The sequence below is a fragment of the Mustela erminea genome, chromosome 16, assembly GCF_009829155.1.
Source record: "Mustela erminea isolate mMusErm1 chromosome 16, mMusErm1.Pri, whole genome shotgun sequence".
NCBI lineage: Eukaryota > Metazoa > Chordata > Mammalia > Carnivora > Mustelidae > Mustela > Mustela erminea.
Window position 1 is genome coordinate 889,500 of NC_045629.1, and position 16,423 is coordinate 905,922.

Consider the following 16,423-nt stretch of genomic DNA (forward strand, 5'->3'; position numbering starts at 1 on the left):
TTCCATTTCTTTGTGTCTTCCTCAATTTCTTTTATGAGTACTTTATAGTTTTCTGAGTATAGATTCTTAGCCTCTTTGGTTAGGTTTATTCCTAGGTATCTTATAGTTTTGGGTGCAATTGTAAGTGGGATTGACTCCTTAATTTCTCTTTCTTCTGTCTTGTTGTTGGTGTAGAGAAATGCAACTGATTTCTGTGCACTGATTTTATATCCTGACACTTTACTGAATTCCTGTATAAGTTCTAGCAGTTTTGGAGTGGAGTCTTTTGGGTTTTCCCCATATAGTATCATATCATCTGCGAAGAGTGATAATTTGACTTCTTCTTTGCCGATTTGGATGCCTTTAATTTCCTTTTGTTGTCTGATTGCTGAGGTTAGGACTTCCTGTACTATGCTGAATAGCAGTGGTGATAATGGACATCCCTGCCATGTTCCTGACCTTAGCGGAAAAGCTTTCAGTTTTTCTCCATTGAGAGTATCATATGGTTCTCGTTCTTTCTTTTATTAATGTGTTGTATCCCATTGATTGATTTGCGGATGTTGAACCAACCTTGCAGCCCTGGAATAAATCCCACTTGGTTGTGGTGCATAATCCTTTTAATGTACTGTTGAATCCTATTGGCTAGTATTTTGGTAAGAATTTTCGCATCTGTGTTCATCAAGGATATTGGTCTATAGCTCTCTTTTTTGATGGGATCCTTGTCTGGTTTTGGGATCAAGGTGATGCTGGCCTCATAAAATGAGTTTGGAAGTTTTCCTTCCATTTCTATTTTTTGGAACAGTTTCAGAAGAATAGGAATTAGTTTTCTTTAAATGTTTGGTAGAATTCCCCTGGGAAGCCACCTGGCCCTGGGCTTTTGTTTGTTTGGAGATTTTTGATGACTATTTCAATCTCCTTACTGGTAACAGGTCTGTTCTGGTTTTCTATTTCTTCCTGGTTCAGTTGTGGTAGTTTATATGTCTCTAGGAATGCATCCATTTCTTCCAGATTGTCAAATTTGTTTGTGTAGAGTTGCTCATAGTATGTTCTTATAATTGTCTGTATTTCTTTGGTGTTTGTTGTGATCTCTCCTCTTTCATTCATGATTTTATTTATTTGGGTCCTTTCTCTTTTCTTTTGGATAAATCTGGCCCGGGGTTTATCCATCTTATTAATTCTTTCAAAGAACCAGCTCCTAGTTTCATTGATTTGTTCTATTGTTTTTTGGGTTTTTATTTCATTCATTTCTGCTCTGATCTTTATTATTTCTCTTCTCCTGCTGGGTAAGGCTTTCTTTGGTGTAGGGTTAGGTTGTGTATTTGAGACCTTTCTTGTTTCTTGAGAAAGGCTTGTACTGCTACATATTTTCCTCTCAGGACTGCCTTTGCTGTGTCCCACAGATTTTGAACCGTTGTGTTTTCATTATCATTTGTTTCCATGAATTTTTTTCAAATCTTCTTTAATTTCCTGGTTGACCCATTCATTCTTTAGAAGGAAGCTGTTTAGTCTCCATGTATTTGGGTTCTTTCCCAAAAAGAGGTGTTAAAAAACAGCTAATTTAAGAAAATTCTATGTTACAATAGAGGAAAACAAATATAAGTACTCACCTGCTTTCTTGCACTTTCTACCATCTTCATTTTCATGGAGAACATACAGTTCTTAATCAGGGAACAGACTTCTTCTCCCTGCTCCTGCACTTCCATCCTATCACTAGAATCTTTATCATCATCCATGGACATACTATGATCACCTGGAGGAAGAGTAAGTTTCTCCTCTATTTTGCTGAGAAAGAAACATCTACACAAAATGATGAAAAATGAAAATTAATGGCAGAGACTTATGAAATAAATCTTTTATATATGGGAAGATACTGGATGGCATTTACAGACAGAAATTCTACAATTATTAAATTTTTGCTCATTTCTGAGCATTTCGTAGTCAGTTGAGAATCTGACACTTGATTTTAGATCAGGTCATGATCTCTTAAGTTCTTTCAAATATGTATGACTGTATAAAGCAAAAATATAATATTATCTATTAGTGTTTTCACTATATGCTATCATACATTATTTTGACATATAACGATAAAAAGGACATTTAATCAGGAAGACCTAGCAATTATTGACATGTATATGCCTAGTAACAAAGTTCAAAATACAGTAAGTAAAAATAGAATTAAAGAGAAAAATAGACAATTCCACAATGAAAGTAAGAGATTTTGAAATCCTTACATATGTAGGCAGCTGATGGAATAGACAAAAAAAAAAAAAAAAATCAATAAAGACACAGAGTTCTGAAAAACACCATCAACCACCTTGATCTAATTACATTTAAGAACTACATAATATACAGGATTTAAGTACATACAGTATATTTACTAGAATAGACCATATGCTAAACTGTAAAACAAGTTTTAACAAATTTTAAAAAGCTAAAACTATACACAATGTGTTTTGTGGCCATTGTGGAATTAATTTAGAAATCAATAATAAGAGAGACAAAAAAACTCACCTATTTGGAAGTTAAACAAAGCACTTATAACTATTTCAAGGTCAAAAATGAAATCATATGAAAATTAGAAGATATTTTATTTATTTATTTATTTTAGAGAGAGCACATGTGCATGCTGGGAGGTGGGAAGAGGGAGGGGAAAGAATCTCAAGCAGACTCTCCACTGAGAGCAGGCCTGACATGGGGCTTGATCCCATGACCCTGAGATCATGATCTAAGCCAAAACCAAGAGTCAGACAGTCAACCAACTGAGACACCCAGGAGCCCCAAAGAATTAGAAAATATTTTAAACTAAATGATAATGTAAATACTACATATCAAAATTTGCAGTATGTAGCCAAAGCAGAGCTTAGACGGGTGCATGTAGCTTTAAATGTTTTTATTAGGGGAAAAAGTATAAAATCAAACATCAAAGTTTCCACCTCAAGAAACTAAAAAAAGAAGAGCAAAGTCAGTCAAAAGTAAGCTGAAAGAAGAAAATACTAAAGATGAGACCAGAAATCAATTAAATTTCAGAACACAGTTATCAAGGAAAATTAACAAAGTCAAAAGCTGGTGCTTTAAGAAGATCAACAGAATTGACAAACCTCTAGTGAGAAGGATCAAGAAAAAACAGAGAACACAAGTCACCAATATCAGGAGTAAAAAAGGGATTCCCACTACAGATACTGCCAGTAATAAAAAAAAAAAGGAGAATAATGTGAGCAATTTTATGTGAATAATTTGACAACTTAAATGAAACAGAAAAATATACTGAAAAATACAATTTAATAAAATTGACATAAAAAGAAATAGAAAATTTTAATAGCCCCATATCTACCAAAGAAATTACATGCATTATCCAAAATCTTCCCAAAAGGAAAACTACAGGCCCATATAAAATCTCACTGGTGAATTCTATCCAATATTCACTTAAGAAATAAGAAGGATCTTACATAACCTTTTTTCAAGGAAAAAAAGAAGGGAACATGTCCAACTTATTTTATAGATCTAATACCAAAACCTGACAAAGACATTATAAAAAAGAAAATTACAAACCAATCTCCCACTTGAATTTAGACACTAAAATTCTTAATAAAATGTTAGCAAATCTAAGAATATATAAAAAGGATCATTGTACCATACAAGGTTTACCCTCCAAATGCAACATTTGTTTCATATTCAAAAATCAGTCAATGTAATAAACTATAAGAAGGAGTGACATCATCAAGATGGTGACATAGTTCATTCTTGACTTCAGTCTCCCTTACAAAACAAAAACAAACAAAATGAAAGCAACTAACTACTATTCACAGACAAGACACCATTGAGAAAATCTTAGAACACAGGGGTAAGCCTGAAACACCACAGAGACTCAGATGGATCACATAAGAAGAGAAAAAGGAACAGCTACTGTATGACTGCAGGGTCCCATCACAGGATGGAACAGTACCACAACAAGAGGGCCCCAAGTCTGAAGTTTTTCCAGTAGGAAAAAAAGAGCCCAAGATGGACCTCTAGTTACCCTAGCGTTGGGGTTTGCAAATCAGGAAGCCCACTTGGGTCTCATCTCATAGAGATAACAAAGGAACCTGCAGCAGGGCTTAATGATTGGGGATTAGACTGTGACAGAAAGGTGGTATGGCGGGGGGTCGGGCTTATAGCAACCAACACTCAGATCTTGGCAGACTGAGTTCCTACTCATAGCAGTGCCCAAGTAGAAATTCTAACCAGTGGTTTGGCTTATCGTCAGAACCAACACAGTGGCCCAGTCTGACTAGGAAAGTCGGCAGGGTGCAGGTTTGTTAGACCCCGAACGAGGCACTCTGCCTACGGAGGAAAGCTAATTCAGAGCTCCACCTATTTCTGAGTGTCACTCTTGGTCCTGTCCTACCTGACCATGAAACTTGACTGGAGCACCGGGGAAGCTGCTTAACCCAGCAGTACTTGCACAGAAAGGCCACACAAGCAGAAAGTCCTTCCTGTTTATAGAGCCAAGCCAGTGGCCCCAACTGCCGCACAGTTCTGCCTAATTTGCTTCCCAAAAAAGAGCCTTGCCTCCTTTGGTATTTGTTGTGTGTCCCCGCCCAGGCAGGGAAGCTAATTAGTAGCCCCACTTACTGCTGAATACAGCCTCCAACCCTGCCAATCAAAAAACTTAACCAGAGTTCCTGGGGGTCTCTGAAACCAACTGTGCAACTCCTACTAAATTGGCACTTGAATGGAAAGCCAGATCAGCAGTCCTGTTGAGGCAATATGGTGACCCCATCTGACCAGAGAGCTTGAAGCACCATTCTGACTCATTTGGTCTCTTAAACAAAGAGCCTTGCAAGCCCTAAGGGCCTGTTCTGTACTCCCAAGCAAAAAAGGAAGCAAGTTTATAGCAGCAGTGCTGCTGAATATAGCCTCCAGCCTAACCATAGCTGACCAGGAAACCTAACCAGAGCTCCCAGGAATCTGCATAGTCCATCCTGCAACTGTGATTACAGTAGCACTTGAGCAGAGTACCTGATGGGTAGCCCTATCCACCCAAAGAGTCAGGCTCATTAGGCCACAGAACTTAGTACATAGTTCTGCTTAATATGGTTCTCAAATAAGAAACTTGCCCATCTTGGGGACTGTGTAATGGCCCTGCACAGGTAGGGAAATTCACCTGTTTAAACCCACTGCTGAACAGAACCTTCAGCTTGCCTGCCCACGGAATCAAACCAGAGTACATAGGAAGCTGTGTAGCCCACCCCATAGCTCCACTTAGAGTAGAACTTGATCAAAGAGAAGAGCCAGTACTTCTCCGTCTCTGCAGAGCAAAATGTAGCCCTCTCTGGCAGGAAAATGCCGTGTTCATACCTGCCTAATTTGGGCCCCAAAACAAGGCTCTACTGGCCTTGGGGCCAATTTGCTGTCCCACCTCAGGGTGAGGGGAAGCTAATTCAGAGCCCTGCCCACTGCTGAGTACAGTACCTAGTCCTGACCGTCCAGAAGACTGACCAGAGAATAGTGGAAACTGCAGAGACCATCCTAGAGCTGCACTTCAGCAGGGAAAAAAGTCAGCAGTTTTTTTCAGTTGTTTGCGGCCACTGGCAACCACTCCATCCCAACCTCAGAACTTGGGCAGTGGCCTTAACCTAAAATATATCCTAACATAATCCCCACCTGGCTCAAGGATGCTACCAGCTGACACATCCAGATCCCCAAGCTGAGCTGACTGGTGAAGGACTCTTTCTGTCAAAGCAAATCTGTAAAATCTGGAGGACGAGACAATATACTCAAATGTACAAACACTAATGTAAGAAATCAGGATCATGGGATGCCTGGGAGGCCTAGTCGGTTAAGCCGCTGCGTTCAGCTCAGGTTCATGATCCCAGAGTGCTGGGATCGAGTCCCGCATTGGGCTCCTTGCTTAGTGGGGAGCCTGCTCTCTCTCTGCCTCTGCCTGCCACTCTGCCTGCCTGTGCTTGCTTGCTTGCTCTCTCTGATAAATAAATAAATAAATAAAATCTTAACAAAACAAAACAAAACAAACCAGGATCATGAAAGATCAGGTAAACATGATACCACCAAAGGAAAATAATAAAGCTATAATAAATGACTCTAAATATATGGAGATTTATGAACGGTCAGAAAAAGAATTCAGAATTATAATTTTTAAAGAAGTTTAGTGAACTACAAGAAGAAAGAAATAGACAACTAAACGAAATTAGGAAAACAATGCATGAACGAAATGAGAAGTACAACAACAACAACAAAAAATAGAAAACTATAAAACAAAACAAAACCCAAAAAACTGTAATCCTAGAGGCAAAGGATACTAAGACTGAATTGACGAATCCACTAGAAACCTTCAAAAACAGACCTGATCATGCAGAAGAATCAGTGAAATCATCCAGAGAAGCAAAAAAAAAAAAAGGTGAAGAGTGAAGAGTCTATGGACTTATAGGGTAGCAAAATGAAATAATAAGCCCATTATTGGAATGCTAGGAGAAGAGAAAGGGACATGAAGTACATTTAAAACAAAAATGGCTGAAAACTTCTCATAAACCTGTGCAGAGAAATGGATTTCCAGATCCATGAGGCCCAAGGGACCGGATATAGACTGAACCTGAACAGGCTACACCAAGACACATAATTAAATTGTCAAAGGTCAAAGACAAGACTCTCTGAAAGTAACAAAAGTGACACACATCACACACAAGGAAACCTTCATAAGACTGTAGGTGGAGTTCTCAAAAGAAACTTTTCAGGCCAGAAGACAATGGAATGATCTATTCAAAATATTAAAAGAAAAAAAAATCTGTCAACCAAGAATACTATTCCTGGCAAACTTGTCCTTCAAAATTGAAGGAGAAATAAAGACTTTCCTGAACAATCAAAAGTTAAGGGAGTTTATTCACCACTAGACTTGGCTTATAAGAAATTCTAAAGGGAGTTCTCCAAGTAGAAATAAACCACTGTTAATTAATATCATAAGAACATATGAACTTATACAAATCTCACTGGTAATGGTAAATGTCGAGCCAAAGTCAGATTCTCTAACATGGTAATGGTGGTAATACACTTATAGTGCTAGTTTAAATTTTAAAACAATGTATTAAAAACCATAACTACAACAATGTATTAAAAACCATAACTACAGGGGTGCCTGGGTGGGTCAGTGGGTTAAAGCCTCTGCCTTTGGCTCAGGTCATGATCCCAGGGTCCTGGGATCCAGCCCGCATTGGGATCTCTGCTCAGCAGGGAGCCTGCTTCCTCCCTTTCTCTCGGTCTGACTCTCTGCCTACTTGTGATCTGTGTCTGTCCAATAAATAAATAAAATCTTAAAAAAATAAAAACCATAACTACAATAATCTGTTATTAGATGCACAATATAAAAATATGTAAATTATAGTATCAACAACCTAATATGTGAGGAGCATGAGGAAGTAAAAGTGTAAAAGTTTAAAAATGCTATCACAGTTAAGGTGTTATTAGCTTATAATAGGATATCATATTTTATTTAAGCCTCATGGTAAACACCAAGGAAAGGCCTTAGTAATTATGAAAGATTATGATAAAGGAGTCAGAGTATATCCATACAAACAGTCATCAAATCACAAAAGACAGCAAGATAAAAAGCAAGGAACTACAGATCTACAAAACTGTAGATAACAAAGTGGCAAAAGTAAGCCCTTACCTATCAATAAGTACTTTATTTATTTTTTTTTTAAGATTTTATTTATTTATTTGAAAGACAGAGGTCACAAGTAGGTAGAGAGGCAGGCAGAGAGAGGAGGAAGCAGGCTCCCTATTGAGCAGAGAGCCTGATGTGGGACTCGATCCCAGGACCCTGGGATCATGACCTGAGCCGAAGGCAGAGGCTTTAACCCGCTGAGCCACCCAGGTGCCCCCAATAAGTACTTTAAATGTACATGGATTAAATTGTCAATCAAAAGACAAAGAATGGCTGAATGAATAAAAAAACAAAATCTAACAATATGCTTCATACAAGGGACTCACTTTAGCTTTAAAAACAACACTGATCAAGAGTGAAGGCATTGAAAGAGATATTTCAAACAAATGGTAACCAAATAAATAAATATGGGGTAGCTTTACTAAATCAGACTAACAGACCTTAAGCTAACAATGGTAAAAAAATGCAAAGAAGGTCATTATATAATGATAAGGTGGTCAATCCATCAAGAATATATAACAATTGTAAACATTGTAAATATTTATGTACCTAACACTGGAGCATGTAAATATATAAAAGAAATACTAAAAGGAAAATTAGAGAACTATACAATAATTGTTGGAGACTTTAATATCTCACTTTCAAAATGGATAGGTGATCTAGACAGAGATGTTGTTTGTGCACAACAGTATAGACAAAACTATAGACTACAGACCTAACAAACATAAACAATGGAGAAAAAGCACATGATCAATTAAAGAGATGTAGAAAAAAGCATTTGATCAAATTTAACACCCATGCATGATAAAACAAAACTCAGAAAATATGAACAGCAAATAACTGGAACTCTGTTGATAAACACAAAATACCTAGGAACAAATCTAACAAAAGAAATCTAAGAATCCTTATTGGAAAAAAAAGGGTCACTGAAATAAGAAGTAAAACTTCTACATTTGCAGATGACATGAAACTATATATAGAAAACAATAACGATGCCAGCAAAAAAAAACTATTAACATTATTAAATGAATTCAGTAAAACTACAGGATACAAAATTAATATAAAGAAACCTATTGCATTTCTATACACTAAAAATGAAATAGTAGAAGGAGAAATTAAAATAATCCTATTTACAAATAAATACACTGTAAGGAATAAAATATCTAGGAATAAACTTAACCAAGGAGGTGAAAGATCTATACTCTAAAACTATAAAACCTTGATTAAAAAAAATGAATAGGACACAAACTAATGGAAAGATATTCCATGTTCATGGATTAGAAGAACCAGTATTGCTAAAATGTCCATACTACCCAAGGCAATCTATAGATTTAATGCAATCCCTATCTAAATACCAAAAACATTTTTCACAGAACTAGAACAAATAAAACTAAAATGTGTATGGAACCTTGAAAGATTCCCAAATAGCCGAAAAATCTTGAGAAAGAAGAATAAAGCTGGAGGTATAAGAATCCAAGATTTCAAGATATACTACAAAGCTATAGTAATCAAAGCAGTATTGTACTGGCACAAAAGCACACAGATCAATGGAACAGAACATAAAGTCCAGAAATAAACCCACCCATATTATATGGTCAATTAACCTATGAGAAAGGAGGCAAGAATATACAATGGGGAAAAAATAGTCTCTTCAACAAAAGATACTGGGAAAACTGGTCAGCTATATGCAGAAGAGTGAAACCACACCACTTTCTTATAACACACACAAAAACAAACTGAAAATGGATTAAGGACCTAACTATGAGACCTAAAACCATAAAACTCCTAGAAGAAAACATAGGTAGTAATATCTTCAACATTAGCCACAGAAACAATTTTCCAGATGTCTCCTCTGGCAAGGGCAACAAAACCAAAAATAAATTATTGGGACTATGCCAAAATAAAAAACTTCTGTATAGTGAAGGGAACCACTGACAAAACAGAAAGGCAACCTACCGAATAGAAGAATATGTTTGCAAATGATATATCTGATAAGGAGCTAATATCTAAAATATTAAAGAACTTATACAACTCAACACTAAAAAAAGCAAAAAATCTGGTCAGAGGACCTGAATAGACATTTTTCCAAAGAAGATATATAGATGGCCAACAGACACATGAAAAGATGATCAACGTTGCTCATCTTTAGGGAAATGCAAGTCAAAACCGAAATGGGGTACTACCTTATACCTGTCACACTGACCAAAATAAAAAATGCAAGAAATAACAAGTGTTGGAGGATATGGAGAAAAAGAAACCCATGTGCACTGTTGGTAGGAATGTAAACTGAAGCAGCCACTATGGAAAACAGTACGGGGGGGCGCTCCTCAAAAAATTACTGCTGGGTATCTGAAGAAAATGAAAATGCTAATTTGAAAAGATATCTGCAACCCTATGTTTATTGCAGCATTATTTACAATAATAGCCAAGGTATGGAAGCAATCTAAGTGTCCACTGATAGATGAATGGATACAGAAGATGTGGGATGTATATAATGGAATATTACTCAGTCATAAAAAAGAATGGAATCTTGCCATTTCCAACAAAATGGATGTACCTAGAGAGTATAATGCTAAGTGAGTTAAGTCAGAGAAAGACAAATACCATATGATTTCCTTCAAATGTAGAATTTAAGAAACAAAACAAATGAACAAACAATGAGAAAAAAGAGACTCGTAAATACAGAGAACATACTGGTGGTTGCCAGAGTGGAGGTGGGTGGAGCATGGGTGAATAGATTAAGGGGATTAAGAATACACATAAAATAAAAAATATTTTTTTAAAGAAACCTAAATAAAGCTAATTAGAAAGACATATATTCATGAATTAGAGAACTCTATATTATATAGTTAAGATGGCAATTCCCAAACTCGAGTCAACAAAATCCCAAACTGTCAGTGCTTTTGTTTTGGTAGAAATTGACAAGCAGTTTCTAAAATGTATATATAAATATAAATAAACTAAAACAGACAAAGGAATTTTCATAAAGAAAAACAAAGCTGGAGTACTCACCCTATATGATTCAAGACATAAAACAACAGTAATGAAGACAACATGACATATGAAAAAAATGTATATATAAACAAGTAATAGAATAGAACATTCAAAAACAGACCCACACACATATGGTCACTGATTTTCAAAAAAGGTGCTGAGGCAATTCAATTATGAAAAGACTTTTGAACAATGGGACGAGAGAACTAGATAGCCATATAAGCATCATACCATCTACCCACTTCATACCAAGAACAAATATTATCTTTGGATCACAGACCTAAATGTAAGAACTAAAACTATAACAGCTCTAGAAAAAACATGGAATAATTTTGCAAGATGTGCCTGTGATATCAGTTTGAAGGGGCTCCTGCTGGCCAAATCTGAGACAATTTGAACATGATATAAATAAGAACAGTTATGGATTATATTCCATTAAATAAAACTGGAATCCATCAGTGGTAGAATTAGAAAATCATCACCTTGCAACTATCATTGTCGAGCCTGGTTTTGGCTAAAAGTCGTTCACAGATACAAAATAAAAAGGGCTAAGTTTTAGGAGAAGCAGGATATATGCATGTTTCAAAGCATCTCTTACACTGTTTATTAGTTGCACAGGAAAAAAATCTAGGCATTAAAACAACAAAAAACATACACTGGAGAGACTAGATAATATTGTTTCTGAGTCCTGCTTTTTAATTTTCCCTTGTATGTATGTATTTAAGTTTTAATTTTAATTTTGGTTGGTTAACATACAGTGTTACATTAGACGTGTATAATATAGTGATTCAACACTTACATATAATACTCAGTGCTCATGACAAGTATACTCCTTCATGCCCATCACCTATTTAACACTTCCCCTACCTTCTCCCCTCTGGCAACCACCATCTTATTCTCTATAGCTGAGTTTGTTTCTTGGCTTGCCTCTATTTCCCTTCACTTATTTGTTTTTTAAATTTCACATGCAAGTGAAATAAATATGGTATTTGTCTTTCTCTGAATGACTTATTTTGCTTAGTATAATACTCCCTAGCTCTATCCATGTTATTGCAAATGTCAAGATTTTGTTGTTTGTTTTTTATGGCTGAGTAATATTCCATTGATATATATATATATATATATATATATATATCAATATATATATATATATATATATATATCTTCTTCATCCATTTGTCAGTGGATGGACACTTGGGCTGTTTCCATACTTTGGATATTGTAGATAATGCTGCTATAAACATTGGGTACATGTAAGTTAGTATTTTGTGTCCTTTGAGTAAATATCTATTAGTGCAATTGCTGGACTACATAGTACTTCTATTTTTAACTTTTTGAGGAGCCTTCTGTTTTCCACAGTGGCTGCACCAGTTTGCATTTCCACCAACAATGCAAGAGGGTTCCCCTTTCTCCATATCCTTGCCAACACCTATTACTTCTTGTACTTTGACTTTAGCCATTCTGACAGGTATAAGGAGATATCTTATTATAGTTTTGATTTGTACTTCCCTGATGATGAGTGATGTTGACCATCTTTCCATGTAAGAAACCAGATAGTATTTTAACCAGGCAAAAAAATTATCTCCAGTAAAAAGCACATGGACACTCTGTGCTTCCAGATGTGATACCCTGAGAATAATACTTTAGTTAAGTAATATTATAACTAGGGATGTATCACCTGAATATAACTGTAAGAAGATACAGACAAACCCAAATTGATGAACATTCTTCTAAAGTGTTAATGTCATGAAAGATGGCTGAGGAAATGTTCCAGATTAAGAGGTCAGAAAGACATTTTGATTAAATAAAGTATGAGATTCTGGACTGGATTCTGTCTCAGGAGGGGTAAAATGCTTTGAAGAACATTAATGGTACTATTGACAAACTGAAATTGGGGCTGTAGATTAAAAATGAAAACTGAAGTTATTATTGTACTGAGGTTATATAAGAGAATACTCTTTTCCTTAGAAAATGTACACTGATGAAGAGATAAAGAGACATATATATGCAACTTAAATTCAAATGGTTCAAAACATAATCACGTATGTGTGGGGAGAAAAAAAGCTAATGTGGCATCATTTAAAAATGTTTAAAAACAGTGAATGTGAGTAAAAGATAGAGAGGTGAGTTCTACTTTTCTTACAACTTTTCTATAGAGAAGAACTTCTCTCAAAATAAATAGTAAAAAAAAAACAGTTACAAAAAATAAAATGTTAAAAAAAAAAACCAAACGAACCAAATAACCCCACAAAAAACACTGTAGCAGCAGAGGAAATGGGATATAATGGCAAGGGGTGCCTGGGTGGTAAGTCAGTTAGGTATCAGACTCTTGGTTTCAGTTCAGGTCGTGATCTCAGGGTCATCAGATTAAGCCCTACATTGGGCTCCGAGCTCTGTTTGAGTCTGCTTCAGATTCTCTTTCTCCTTCTCCGTTTGCTCCTCCAACTTGTGCTTTTTTTCTAATATATACATAAATAAACAAATCTCTTTAAAAAAAGGAATATAACGGCAAGAACATTACACATAGGATCACAATCCCCGAGTCCGACTTACTGTGTATATTTGCATAAAATAGTTCACAACCTCTATGATTTTGGTGCCTTGTCTCTGAAATATATGGTTAGTATCTGCCTCATAAATTATCCAGGGTTGTCACAGGGCAAAGAAAAACTGAGCATATGAAAATCATCTCAGGCCTGGTAAAGTGATACATACAGTTATGTAACAGAGTCAGGAGGTGGGAGGCAGGAGTGTCAAAAACCCAACTTATAATAATAGAATAATAAAAAAATCTCTAAGCAGTGTTTTCTTTGCTGCCATTTCAGTAGCTAACATTCAGCCCTGAGACAGAAGCAGATGGACCACTGCCCCCACTGCTCCCCTGCCTTCTCTGACTGCCAGAAGAATGTTCATAACAAACTTTCCAGCACATGACAAATTCAGTGTTAGTGGGTTGCAGTCCCCTCACAGGGAACAAGTGGGACAAAGGACACACTGCTGACATGGAGAGTATTCTAAGAACGAAGAACTTATATGAAAAATCAGCAAGATGTCAGCTATCTACACTAGACTCAAAGCCCCCATTTTCCTAAGCCAGTTTTGGAGAAAAACCTTTCTGGCAATTTCAGAAAAAAATCCACATTCAGATGAAAAGGATCACTCCTTACCGATTTGTGATAATGTCATCCCAGATGTTCATTGGGTCCATTTTAGTATCTGGGTATCTGTTTGTCCAGGTATTTAGAAGTCTCTTAAGAGGAGCTTGAGATGATAAATTACCTAAAAATAATAGAAGATGACTATATCCACAGCTCAATGACAAGACCAATTTAAAAAGTAGGGCTTCCACTAGTGAATAGAAAGGTAATTCAAATTTCTTGACCAAATTAAAAATTTTTGTGTTGTCTTTCACAACAGGAATGAAAAGTTACCACAGTAAACTTAATACATATTCACAATCAAAACTCAATTTCTTAAGGACATAGAGTAAGAATGGAAAGATGAACATATACAGTTTTTCAAATTTAGCATAGGTTCACAGTCCTTCATCCACAATTCCAAAATCTAAAAAGCAATGAAACCTGAAAAGTTTTCACAGGGTTGCAGCCAATTTGCTTGTTAGCAAAATCTGATCTGAATCAGCACAGGACTACTTATAGTTTTGGTTTATGCCATTTATGTGAGAATTCACCACTTAAGCTGGAGACATCACTGTGTTGAATGACAGAATACTGCCCCAAACCCTGGTATGTGCACAAGGTTACACGATTAATAATAATTAATAAACAAAGCAATGTGGCCTCAAGAGATTCATGATAACTCTCAGAAAATTTAAATTTCACATTACTAATGTTTTTAAAGCTTTAGTTTTTCTTTCTGTTGGTGGGAAAGCAGTGGTTAAGAACACAAGCTTAAATCGACAGTGCTGGGTTCAAGATCAGTATCTTTCTACATATTACATTAGGCAAGTTATTTAACCTGTTTCTATAAAATGAGAAGAAAAAAACATAAATCTTCTAAGGCTGTCATAAAAACTATGTAATATAGAAAAAGAGATTAACTTAAGTCCCAGAAAGTAGAAAACACTTAATGAATAATCATTAATTATGTCATTAACAATATGTACTTGGAAAAGAATTCTCCAAATTTAGAGTATGATCAGTTGTAGATATATATGAATACCAATTTTTATTAGTACTGATAGTGCCTTTCATTTTTATTTTTTAGTTATCCAACATACAAGCTGAAATTCCAACTTATAACTAAGATGTATATCTGATGCAAAGATGTATTCTTTCCCTTTGACTCTGGGTGGCCTCCCATAGGTGCCAGGATAAAATCTACTTGCTGGCAGCAGAAAGACCTTTAGGGTCTGCACACTGCTGCCAGCAGTTTTATCTCCCCTCAGGCCAGGGCATGTGGCACCCAGTCACTGAACTTCCAGCCTATCTGGGACACTGCAGGCTTTCTATAAGACAGACTTTCTGTGAGCCCCCCCTGCCTTTTACACACTCAACTCAGGCCCTTCCTCCAGGAGCCTCCCGCACCCTTCAGTCCAGGGCAGATTCTGTTACCATATTTGACATGGGACTTTCCTCTGCCTCAGTAGGAATCACATTGTGTAGGGATTACCCCACTCTTTTGAAAGCTTTGTCAAGCTAGGCAATACATTTTATTTGGCTTTGCATCTTCAGTATCTAGAATAGTGCTTGACTATTTTAAACATTTACTTCAGTGATGTCAAAATATGTATTTGTAGAATGAACTCAAGGTATTTTCTTACCCATATGTTAAGAAACATGTACTTCCACTAAGTAAAATCATACCAAAATGTTTCTATAATTATAAAAGAAAAAAATGGTAGATTAAAAAAATTACCTTGTTTGCTTATAAAACTGATGAACTCCTGAATTTCTATTATAGTTTGTACCGATTGCAATTTGGTGAGTCTACTTCTGTGTAAGAGGACATCAATACTTGAGTAATTCTAGAAAAAAGATATTTAACATTGCTTATAAATAAATTTACTACTTTAAACTTTAATACAGTTCTCTATAATATAAAATATACCAACTACCCTGCACAAATTACAGAATGTGTCTCAGAATAGTTAATAGTTAGCTCACAGAAGCAATTAACAAATGGTTTAAGTTTTTAAAAATAATTTAGGTTTTAATTACATTTTGTTTCAAAGAAGTCAATAAAATCAACACAATTAGGCATTGTTGCCTCTATTCATCACCAGTTCTTAAAAATCACAATGTCCTATAGTATAAGACTGCCAATCGCAGAAGCCAATTCCTTCTTTGATAAACTACCCCATGAATGTACTAAACAAATTCAAAATTTGGGGTGCCTGGGTGGCTCAGCTGGTTGAGTAACCAACTCTTGATCTTGACTCAGATCTTGATCTCCCTGAGTTCAAGCCCCACACTGGCTCCAAACTGGGCATGGAGCCTACTTAAAAAATAAATAAAATACAAAATAAAGACAATGAATGGTTATGCCTCTATGATCAATATAAGCCAATAATAAATGTTAATAGGCTCTATAAAGACACTGACTTTAAGAACAAACATCAGAACATTCTTATAAAAGCAAACAGGAAAGAAGGCAAAATGGTAAAAAATGAACAGGGAAAATTCATGTTCGTCACAAAGCAACCAACTTCCATTCAGCCAATCTAGATGAAAAGTCTACCCCTCAAGTGTTCTTTAACAGTATCAGAAAGATAAAAATGTAAGGAAAAATGAAAAAAATCAAACTTTTTAAAACAGAAAAAAAAAGAGACTA

The 16,423-nt window shown here is 35.8% G+C and overlaps 1 protein-coding gene across 7 annotated transcripts in view; it reads right to left on the reverse strand.

Moving 5' to 3' along the window:
- Positions 1 to 16,423, reverse strand: part of PRKDC (protein kinase, DNA-activated, catalytic subunit) — a 243,636-nt gene that overhangs the window by 30,844 nt on the left and 196,369 nt on the right. For all 7 annotated transcript variants that reach the window (XM_032316858.1, XM_032316859.1, XM_032316857.1 and 4 more), the window contains 3 exons: positions 15,509 to 15,617; positions 13,798 to 13,909; positions 1,587 to 1,776 (listed from right to left, as the gene is read on the reverse strand). In XM_032316858.1, coding sequence (XP_032172749.1) covers positions 1,587 to 1,776; positions 13,798 to 13,909; positions 15,509 to 15,617 — 411 coding nt within the window. The remainder of the gene's footprint in view (positions 1 to 1,586; positions 1,777 to 13,797; positions 13,910 to 15,508; positions 15,618 to 16,423) is intronic.